This window comes from Bemisia tabaci, chromosome 3, assembly GCF_918797505.1.
Source record: "Bemisia tabaci chromosome 3, PGI_BMITA_v3".
In the NCBI taxonomy this organism is placed as follows: domain Eukaryota; kingdom Metazoa; phylum Arthropoda; class Insecta; order Hemiptera; family Aleyrodidae; genus Bemisia; species Bemisia tabaci.
Window position 1 is genome coordinate 61,659,961 of NC_092795.1, and position 11,882 is coordinate 61,671,842.

Genomic DNA, 11,882 nt, shown 5'->3' on the forward strand with positions numbered 1-11,882 from the left:
TCATTATATTTTCATGTACCTACTTGTGTGACCCTAGGTCAATGTTCAAATGCATTATTGACCCGCAAAAATTTCCAAGATCTTTCCAAAGAGTTCAGAATTTTTTTATCGGTGTGCGATGAACCCTACCTAGTAAGTGCCAAGACTATCACTGGAGTAACGTTCATATCGGCAGTAGGTAACATTGTGACAACATTTTTCAACCACTTTTTGCGGGACAGTACGTGAGTTGTTATTCACTAATTTGATTAAACTCAGTTATTAATAATATTTTTTTCTATTTCCAGAGGCTCATCCTGAACGGTTCAACTCCAGACTGCGGAATAAGATGTTCTATGGTCAGATGGGTGGTAAGGATTTACTCCGGCGAAAATGGAAAAATCTAGCAGACTTTGTAACACTAGAATGCGATGGCAAAGATCTAACTCCTAAACTAAAAGAGCATAGAGTTCATGCAATAGTTTTCTTAAACATTCCAAGTTACGGTGGAGGTACTAGACCTTGGAACACGGGTTCATCTACAATTCAACCAGCAACAGATGATGGTCTCATCGAAGTTATTGGCCTTACAACATATCAGCTGGTAAGTCTAAATCAAGTGAATTGAACCAAATTACCTGATGCTTTTGCGTGGGCACAGCACCTTAGCGGTGGATGGACTCTGCGGAAAACGCCAATGGAGGATTCTCCGATCTGTCACTAACAGATCGGAGCGGAGATGCCGACTAATCCCGCTCAGTCCGCTGCCTTCCCAACTGATTTTCGAATGTGTATAATTTTGGGTTCAATCGACAAACCCATGAATCAATCGCCAAAAGTCTTGAATCGATCGAAAAAAGGCGTGAATCAATCGACCAACCCGTGAATCGATCGACCAACCTGTGAGTCGATTGACAAAAGCCATGAATCGATCGACAAACCCGTGAATTGATTGACAAAAGCTGTGAATTGATCGACAAAGCTATGAGTCGATCGAATCATCGATCAGTTCACGGTTTGGTTTTTTGAACTATTCATATCAATTGAATTGATACCGTTTTTTTTTTTTAAATTAATCGTCAATCGAATTGGTGTTGTCAATCGTTTCCCGACGATTGATTCAAGTTTTTTTTCGATCGATTCATGCCTATCAAAACGACACTAGTTTCTAATAATTCATCGATTATTTTGTCGATTGATTCCCATTTTCATTTTTCGGTCGATTCTTGTCAATCGAATCCGTACCCTCCTGAAAAAAGTGCGTCCGATCATTTTCACGTCTCAGAACATACTGGTCCAATCAACGAAAATTCGAGAAATTGATAGTGGACGTAAAGGAAAAATTCCACAAATATTGCTCCTTAGGTACTGTGCTCCAAAATGAGAGCATTTTCTCGCCCTCGACTCAGTAGCAGCGTTTTCCACCGGTGTCCAGACATCGCACAAAGACGTGCCTTAGGTTTCGTACTTTAATCTCATCCAAGGGTGTGTTACGCGCCTTAGGTTCCGTACCTTAATCTCATCCAAGGGCGTGTTTTGGTAAAAAATTGAAAATTAGAGCTCATTATCATTGCCTTGAAGTTTACAGCTCATTTTTGTCGTAAGCTTATGTGCTATTTCCTTGCCTCTAAACGGAATGTTTCTCCTAAAATTACCAAAATGGAACGCACCTTCTCCATCCACCTCTCTCTTCAATTGCATCATCATAATATTCTGATTCTTTTATCGATGACCAAAGTGGAAAATCAAGTATCTCCATTGCATTGTTTCAAAATTTTCGCTCCTAATTTTTTTTTTCTAATCGAAACAAGCCAACTTTACAGCTTGAAATTTACACAGAATATTCCGCCAACAGAGAAGAAATATCAAGGAAGTTTTCAAGGAGTTACATTGACTAGCTTTTGAAAGAAAAAATGGAGGATAATAGGATGTCTGCAATGTCGTAAATGGAGATACATGGTTTTTGCACTTTGACCATTAACATTTCAAAAGTTGCCGCCATTTGATAACAAGAAAATTCTCTGAACTTAGCAACTCAACTAAATTTAGCAACAATTTTTGTGCGTGAACAAATTTCCATTTGCTTATCGAGCAAAAAATCTCGAATTTGCAAAGTACTGAAAAGGTAACCTATGAAGAACTTTAAAGAAAAAGTGAAAAAAAATCGTTTGTATCAGAGGGAAATTATATAAAATTGTTCATGTCTTTTCTAGCCCCTTCTTCAAGCTGGAGGACACGGAACCAGTATTTGCCAGTGTAAGTCAGCCAAAATGGTGACTGGTAAAACAATTCCCATGCAAGTAGATGGTGAGGCTTGCCGACTGAATCCGTCCATCATATCTTTAAATTTGCTCAATAAAGCTCAAATGCTTGCTAAAAGGAAAGGTGGTAAAGCAAATGTTTCACAAGCAACATTAGATCAGTTGAAAGTCAGTATTCAACGAATAAGTATGATGGACTATGAGCAACACCACTATGATAAGGAGAAACTAAGGCAATCAGGTAAATCATTAATCACTTTATTTACCTGTTATTTTATTTTAATATTATACACATCGACAGTGTAAGTCGGCAATCACATAAGTCATTTGCGGTGTCTGAAAATCTCCACCTCAATGTTATTTTTTAAAGGAGAACAGTCGGCATCATTCCTTGAAGTTTTTGCAGAATCTTTTTCACACAGAGAAGAAAAATCTTGGCAATTTTAAAGAATTGCCGTTGAGTAGTTTTCCTTTTAAAAAATACAGCATGACAGGAAGTCTGCGACGTCGCAAACTGAGTCATGTGATTGCCGACTCACACCATTGACATTTTACTTGAACTATACCTCCAGCTATTTATTTTTTGTGATCTACAAGAGCACTGGTGCCCGTGTACTAGGTATTGAACCACACAAAATTAAAAAGAGTAATGGTATCCTCTGGTTTTTTACCAGAATTGCAGTAAGTATCGTAAATTGATTTATTTATTCATTGCCTGTTTTATCTTTAATTTTGCGTAAGCTTACAAAATAGATAATAAGGCAAGTCTAATACGCTCATGAAAAAATATTTAATTGTACCGAGTTTAACAAAAAGAAAAGTGCCAAATTTTCGAGAAAAGCAAGTCATCGATGATTTTATGTTTTAAGTAATGAATGTATACTACTTCATAATCTCAGGAGTTTATTTACAAAATGTCTAATGCGTAACTCATTTTCTGTTCAAATTTTAAAAAGAATTCCTGTTAAAATGCTGAAATGTGTACCTTGTCCAGTTATCTGTCAAGCAAAGGATTTGAAATATCCAATCAAAAGGATCCAAAGGATCTGAATCATCAATTGAATACGCTCTCAATTAATTTTTTTCTATTTTTCCTTAAATCGGAGTCCTCATTTTCCACCTCGCCAATTCCAACATAAAGAAGGAGGATGACATTACCAAGCCTCTCCTCAAGCATATCTGTAATTTTTCATAATGAAATGAAGTGTGTAAGATCTTTAACCTGTATTTGCACTTCTTCTGGAATATTTCTTGGCTCATATTTAATTTTTTTCTACCTTTGTCTTGATGTTGTTTTAATTTTTAAGTCAAAATTCCTACCTATTTTCATGCAGGGAAGCAAGGAAAAATGACTGGTCTTATCAGCTTTACTCAGATGACAATTAAAGTAAAAGTAAACATTATCTCTGAATTTAATATATTTTTTTTAATTACAGCTATGTGCCTGGGCGAAATTGAAGTTAATCCAAGTGCTGATTTAGAACAAGTAAGGCAAATAATCAACAAATTGCAAGAAGAACCACCTAAAACGACTGAGTCTGGAGAAATCATTCCAAAACTTACCCCAGATTGGTGCTTTGTAGATTGTAAGTTGAACAAAGTCAAATAACATGTAATTTGATCTTTTCATAAAGTAGTATCAACAAACAGTTCATCGGTAAAAGAAGTTTTCACACCGTTACATCATTTTAAGTGCACCTCACTTAAAGTATCCAGTGAAGGACAGTGTCTGGTGATTAGGTATCTCTATTGTTTAAGGTTTGCTTGACTTCAGGAAGCCTGAGTTGCCTGAATGAGCCAGTAGACCTATTTTTCAACCCTCAAGCAATACCCCATGTCACCAACTCTGTTCCGCACTTGCCACAGTTTGTGGTGGGGACTGTAATATCATTGTCATTATCCGCTGAGGAGGTTGGCATTATGGAAGTCCAGATTTAAAATTTCGAAAATTTGGAATCTTGTAATAAATTGCTCCCACTAAAGTCAGAATTAGAACACTATATCCGGAACATCTATCCAGGATATTTCGGACATTTACGTAGACATGATACACAGGTTGTTCCAAAAGTAATGAAACCGGCTCTTGTGCAAGCAAACAGTGAAAGCCAATAATTGGCTTTTAAAAACATTTTATGGATGTCAAAAGTAACATGTTTAAATAGAGGAAAAACAGCGCTAACAACTTTCTAAAATCACTAGTGACTCTCAGTGCAGTCCTCTCTTCCAATATGTTATCTCTAATAAACTTGTATCTTTGACGATTGTGTTGAGTCGCAAGAAAGCTTTAGACCTATTTTAAGAGTAAATAGATAACTTTGCTCGACCTATTCCTTCACCTAGCACTTTGTAACCACAGCAATACTTCTTTGAAAGCTAATAAAATGCGACTTGTGTTATCCTTATAGAGGATACTTCATTCCTCATTAATTTTAATAGAAGCCCTAAAGGAGCTTATTTGGTAAAAAACCATACAAGTTATGGCGTCTCAAAGATTTTTTATTGAGAGGTAACCTGCAAATTTCCAGGAAGTGTTTTTGAGGAAAAGACGCAACTGTAAAATCAAGATTTACAATGAAAAATGTTTTTATCAAAATGATGTGCCTGGAAAACAAACTGTTGATTGCATGTCTTATTGTAAAGCATCATAAATTCTCCAAGATGCATATCTGCGTGAAGCAATCTGACACCACAGACACATTGATGCAGCATGAAGTTAATAATCTGGGAATCATCAGGAAATTTCTTGTAGAACTAAAAAATCCTGTGATCCTGCATCTCGTAAATAGTCTTGACATAGCACTGTGAAACTCTTGGTTTTTCCCCAAAGCTGAAAAAAAGTCCATTTGCTTGAAGTAATGAAGGCCATAATGCAAACGAAACAAAAAAGCTTTAATTGCAGATTTACTTTGTTGTATATTTCCTTTTTTGTAGCTAATCCCTATCTGATATTTTCCAGCTTGTACGGCTGAGAGATTCTTCCGTGTGGATCGAGCTCAAGAGCACTTGCATTACCTAACAGACATTGCCAATGAAATGTTATTTGTTCTCGACGCTCTGCCTCAAACACCTGATGACGAACCATCCAATTTCCCACCTCAACAACCTTCTAATAGTCAAACAACCCCAGAACTGAGGTAATGGAATTTCACTTTAGAAACTTGTTTTTGAAGAGATTTAGTCTTATTCCACAGAGTTTTCACATCTTGACGCATCATGTTTTCCCTTTGCAAGTATATTTTAAACTCTATCTCATGGAGTATCTACCTTCCTTCAAAATTTTATTTGACTTAATTTATTTGAATTTGTCCTGAGTTCTGCATACAATGATACTGTGTGCCACATTTCACAAAGTTTTCTCTCACAGTGTTTTGCAGAGTTTGTATTACACCTTGTAGACAATCATTATTTAATTTACTTTCTCTAAAAATGTATACTGTTGGAAATCTCTCCTCATTTTAAATCAACAATGATCTGAACAAATGAGTATTTTATCAAAGTAAATGGTGTAGAAATGACAAGGATCAGCTCCTGTTTTCACAGTTTAACTCAAGTCTTTATTTAATTTCATCATAAAATATGAAATATTTGTTTCTGTATTTTTTATCAGAATTTCAAATTCAATTATATATGTACATAGTTTCACCTTCATTTTAGAATGTAGGTCCAAAAATATTAAACACAGGTGTTATGCCATGTTTTACTAGTACAAGTTAATATTCCTAACATGATACTATTCAGAACTTTTATTTTCAATATGAAACAACACATTTATTTTGATTTTTATTTTCTTTTTTTTCCTCCAATTCAGGGGTCATTCTAATTGCATGATAACATTTGGGCCAGCTTGGTGCTAATTTCTAATGGATTTCAGGCCAGCATTAAAAATTACTACTATATCGACACCTAGCTTTTATTCTCACACGAGTTTTATACCTTGTTTCTTTTATTTCTATTTACTTAATTTGTTTGCAGTAGATCCTTGAGTTTAAGCGAATGCTCAAATGCTATTTATCATAACTTGAAATCTGCAATTTTAGTTTTGAAATTTTGAACGACTTCTCCTCTATCCCCTCTTTTTTTCTCTTTTCTACTCGTTTTCTTCACTTTTGCTTACCTATTCTGTCATTCATTCAGCCCAAGTGAGGATCCTGGTGAGGATTCAATGGATTTTAATAAAATATCCATTATGCACCAAGATTCAACGGACACCCTTGTAAACCAGCCACTCTCAGATAGACCTGATGATAGAACGCAGTTTGTGATCCCAAAACTCCATACGCCGGACGACGATTCTGATTCTATTCGATTCAATCCAAAGGAGTCGCTTTCCCCGGCACACGCCAGTGGAAATTCACCTTACATTAGGTATACTTATTTCAGCGCATCATAAAATTTCAATATTGTGTGTACTGTAACTGTATACCTGTTAATGAATGTCTCAAGTGCCCATCGTTTCCAACAGGTTTCAGGTTTTTAGGTGTCTCATCCGATATTATTCTTATCTTGTTTCCTTATGTATGTTCATTTCAGTGACTTATATTGTTTCTTCAGGCTTTCATTGTAAAATAATTATCCCTCTGAAGAATTAAACGAATGAATCGCCCTTTGAGCAAATTCTGTGCTCTCAATAACTTTGATGTTAATCCCAATTACTGTGTTCGGCACACTGTCTATTGCCTCAATCAGCGTGTTGATGTCGAGTCCCTGTCAGTTCCTTTTTCCTCTAAATGTATTTCTCTTCCCTGAATTGTAATGGTAGAGCAATCTAGTTTTTTCTTTTCTTTTTTTCAATTATTGAAGAATTTTTTGCACTGCGTTTTAAGAGAGAGGAATATCTTTGGAATCAATTTTCTCCCGGACAGTGATGTGACTTAATTTTTACAGTAACAGAAAGTTTACTAGAAAAGTATAGGCTTCCTCGATTTGCTGGGAGATTTCCAAGAAAAAATTTCTTTTGGAAAATACATGCTGTTTTTATTTTTTTAAAATGTTAAAGCATGAAATTGAAGAAGGAATACCATTTCAATGATCTTCCATCTTTTGAAACTCAATTTCAGTGATTTTTCCTTACAGTGAACTTAGGATTTTATTGATAGTAATTGTAAAAAGTTTTATAAAATGTTCATGACCGCTGTGTCAGGCAAACGATAAGTTGCAGTGAAAATAATAAGGCTGCTACCAAAACTTTTAAGACCATACAACCCTTCCCCACTGAGATAAACCCCCAAAACTTTGAATTTGCCGAATAGTAAATCCCCTAAAATAGTGGACATTTGTCTATTTCATTGTTGTTAAAATTATCATTCCAAACCAAGCAAAATGGAACAACTGAATAAAATGATGGTTTTGCTTTTTGTTCAACCATTTTTTTATCTCACCAATTAATCATTCGTAACGTTGAGAGGCGCCTAAGGTCTTTTTTCTTCAGTCAATGTATTTTATTGTCCCAGAATAAACTACAATCAACGCTAATTTTGAGTCGTTTAATACTCTTTTTTTTCCTCAATTTTTTTTGTTTTGTATCCGAGAGAAGTTTACTTATTTCTAATTGATTTTTCTGCATGTCTTTTGCATGTTCAGTGTTTGGCAACGTTTGTTTGATGTTGGTATTAATCGCATGAATTTTAGGTAAGATTTTTTGCACCAGTAGTTAGTGACTTTGTTTTGATCATTTCAAATGTGTTAATTTTTTTTCTTTCTCCAAAGTTGCTGGAGAGCATCAATGAGAAAAACTTAGCGACATCAAGAAGTGTCTGATGTCAGGAGAAAAACTTTAAATTATCAATGAAATAGAGGAATTAGACCACACATAAATATGAAAGAAAAATTGAATTGCTGTGTGGATTTTGTCAGTAAAAGTTTTGTTTCATTTCTAAGATGAGTTTCATGACGTTTCTTTTCATACGAATAGTCATGGAAGTATCAAGATTCCTTATAATGAAAAAAAAAATGGAGAAATTCTCTATAAGTATTAGTATATAACAGTAAAATTTCATTATTTCTCAAAGGAGAAATTTTTTGTTACCCTTCTGAAGTCACTCTTCATATTTAAGGGATTAGGAATACGAATAAAGTAGAGCTTCCTTTAAAAAAAGCCACAATTATTTCCAATCTTGAAATCGCGAATCATTTCACATTGCGACTTTGAATCGGTGGGAACTCGATCACTGTGTCAGAATTACTTTTTTACCTTAAAGTATGTTGACATTAAATTGCATCTTCCTGCTATGCATGCCCATTACTTTTGAATCTCAAAAATTACTCCATTTTCATTTTTTTTTTTTTATTGTCTATTAAATGCAAGAGGTAAATTTTGTATTCTTCCCCTGGAGTAAATGTACATATTTACAGAGAGAGTTCAGAGTTGCCTTTTTCCAGGAGTCTGCAACTAGGGTAAAATTATGTTAAGAATTTTCTTCTGAATCAGAATCAAGGTCTATTATCGGTGCTTTTAATTTAAGAAAATTATTAACAACTTTAAAAGTTGCAGTCAGACTTCTGAATGTATTATAGTCTGTATAGGGGGAAAAAGACTACTCTGAAAAATAAGATTTTGCTCATTATCTGAATGTATGGTGGTTTTGAACTTAACCAGTGTTACAGACTGAGATGTTGACATTACGTCATCGCCATCTATCCATTTTTCTTTGACACAGAAATACTCATCACAAAGAAGACAAACTAACACCGATGAGTATGACGTAATGTCAAAATTTCTGTCTTTAATCTGAGAAGGTTTATTATACCCAATTTCGTTCCTTGTAACTTGTGTTAGACATCAATTCTTTGAGTCAGCACTCTCTTGAGCAGAAAGACTCAAACATCAGCCACTTAGTATTGGCATGCCCTTATACTTAGTGCATATAATTGGGCGTATTTATGTTAAGCCACTGTACTACTGTACTGTAACTAGGTGCTGTACTACAACTACTACGCAAACCCAATGCACATAGTTTCTTTCATCATAAATGTGCCCAATTCCAATTAAGTGTTGATATCTTTATCTTGGGCAAATTACTCATTGAATGTCAAATATCCACTTTGTTTGAATGTTTAATCCTAGGTAACTAAGAGGAGTCCTACAAATCCATTTATCGGTCGGACAGAGAATGGTCTATTTACAAAGTTTACAAATTTTTGAGAAAATGAATTATTCAGTCAATTTTTTACATAAGTGTTGGCTTTTTCCTTTTTAAACAAGAAGCTACAATTTAATCAGTATTTTAAAGTAATGAAAAAAAACCATCTGAAATCGGTGCCATGTCACTGCTATTTTTTTTAAAGATTTATAATTGTAATTAAGCTGTGTACTAATCTCAATTGCCTTGTGTCCATACAGTGAGCTGTTGGAAAAACCGTCAGATGGGATTCTAAAAGCTGCAAAAATGGGAAATTTAAAATTAGTAAGTATTAATCAATGATACAGCTGTTTTCATTCGTGTATCAATGCAGTATTTACGTGAGAATCAGCCAGTTGTTTTTTTTAAGCATGATCTTTGCTATGCAAGCGAGAAACTTGTTTGAGGAAAGTTGGATGTGGGCATAGAAATCATCAGGTGTGCATTGACAATCAGTCCCAATCTGGAGCTTGAGCACTTTGAGACGCCGTGCAAATCAGAATACTGAGTATCAATGTAGCAAATGTCCTCTACAGAAATATGTGACAACATAGAAACGTATCATACAAGAAAAGTGATCAAATTATGTAAATAAAAAACTATGGAAGACTTCAGAAAGCAATGCTAACATGCCTTGAAAGAATTGTCAAACGTTGTTTATCTATGATAGAATGCTGCATGAACCAGCAGATTTGAATACAAATTATTTCATTCAAAGTTTATCGCATGGTTCTCCAAGGATTCATAAAATTTAAAATCTTGCTCTATCTCACTGACTGAACAGTCCCTTGACTATTCATTCCAACTTTGATTAGCTGAAAAGTAAGTTGCTTTTGCGCTAATTACCGAAGGTTTACTTCACACATCTCATAGATTCAATTTTTCTTTCGGTCATACGTGCGCCCGAGCACTCAGGATAGGTAATGAATATGAAAAAATGTCTGTATCATGAAAGTACTTTTGCTTCTTATTCTTTTTCTCCTATTGGTTTTTCTCTGTATTTATTTACAGTTAAAAGACCTTCATTCCAATGGTTATTCCCTTTTTACCATTGACACTCACGGACAAACAGCTCTTCATTATGCTGCTCGTTATGGACATAAAGATATAATAAAATATTTGATAACTTGTGCGCCGGCATCAATTGTCAATTTAGCTGATAATCATAAGTAAGAAAATGGACCGCCAATTTGCTTTTGTTGAGATCCTACTGACAGTAAATAATACCAAGCAGTAGTTAATATCAATCATAACGTACCTAATACTTTGTCTGTACCGCTGTAGTTTTTGTCTCTAATGTAAATTTAGATGCCCTCTCATTCATCATTAACATATTAATCAGTCATTTCATGCTCTGTAAAGTATTTCCCTAATTTATTTTCTTGTCTCTTACAAATTACAAGATGTATTGACATTTCTGAATCTTCCTAAAATTTGTTTCTTACCTAAAAAATTGGTTCTAATATTTAGCTCCAGATCTATTTCACATCAGTCACCGTCAAGGAGTAAATCGCTATCATATTTCGTGATTGCAAGTTCAACAAACTGTCTCTCTTTCTCCTTTCTAAATAATTTTTTTAATTGAAAGATAGTTTTTGAGAATTAAGTAAGTTCCAGAGTTGATTTCTTGGAAATATATGAATTCTCTTACCAATGTTGAAACTATGATTTCTAGCTAATGTATAATAAAAGGTAACAAAAACTGATTACTGAAATACATAAACGGGTAAAAAATATCGATGGCCTAAGTGCAAAACCACTTATCTCCGTTTGCAATGATGCAGATTTCTGGTCATACTTCATTTTTTCCTTGGAAAACTAGTCAACGTAATTTCCTCAAAAGTTCTTATATTTTTCTTCTCTGTTAAAAAAATATTCTGTATAAATTTTAAGCTGTAAAGTTGACTTGTGTTGAAGTTGACTTTAAAGTTGACCGGAGCGCAGATTTTGAAGTATCGTAAAGAAGGTACATTGTTTTGCACTATGGCCATTGATATGTATTTTTCATTTAAAATTGTTGCCTCCTTTTTGTCATAGAATGAGGGTGATAATCACCCAGAGTAAACGTGAGTTGTGTATGTATCAGACACCTGAAAATTTATCGAATACAAAGTATTTAACGGTTTTTTTTTATCTTTTTATCTACAGGGGCCAGACAGCTCTTCATAAAGCAGCTGCCTTCAAAAAACATAGCATCTGTTGCATGCTTGTTGCGGGGGGTGCATCGCTGACTGTTTTAGATCATCAGGGAAACTCTCCTCGACATCTTGCTTTACAAGCTAAAGACTCTGAGCTGGCAAATTACCTGGAAAGTAAGTAGCTGACCGCATAATCTCCCCCTTTCTTCTCCTTACTAATATAGAGGAGACAGGTATGAAAGCTCTTTCTCTCAGAAAATTATTGAATTCAGGAATTCCATTGAAGTGAGAAAATACAATGTAATCAAGAAAAAATACTTTTTACCCATGCATTATGCTGTAATTCCGAATTACTGCAATATACATCCTCCAAATTCTATTTAAAT

The 11,882-nt window shown here is 34.5% G+C and overlaps 1 protein-coding gene across 8 annotated transcripts in view; it reads left to right on the top strand.

The window, feature by feature from the left end:
• Positions 1-11,882, top strand: part of LOC109034475 (retinal degeneration A) — a 237,719-nt gene that overhangs the window by 216,791 nt on the left and 9,046 nt on the right. For 2 of the 8 annotated variants that reach the window (XM_072298976.1, XM_072298978.1), the window contains exons 11-19: positions 288-583; positions 2,193-2,481; positions 3,677-3,826; positions 5,197-5,374; positions 6,375-6,605; positions 7,821-7,868; positions 9,580-9,643; positions 10,370-10,527; positions 11,507-11,670. In XM_072298976.1, coding sequence (XP_072155077.1) covers positions 288-583; positions 2,193-2,481; positions 3,677-3,826; positions 5,197-5,374; positions 6,375-6,605; positions 7,821-7,868; positions 9,580-9,643; positions 10,370-10,527; positions 11,507-11,670 — 1,578 coding nt within the window. The other 6 variants (XM_072298977.1, XM_072298980.1, XM_072298979.1 and 3 more) reach the window with 6 other exon arrangements.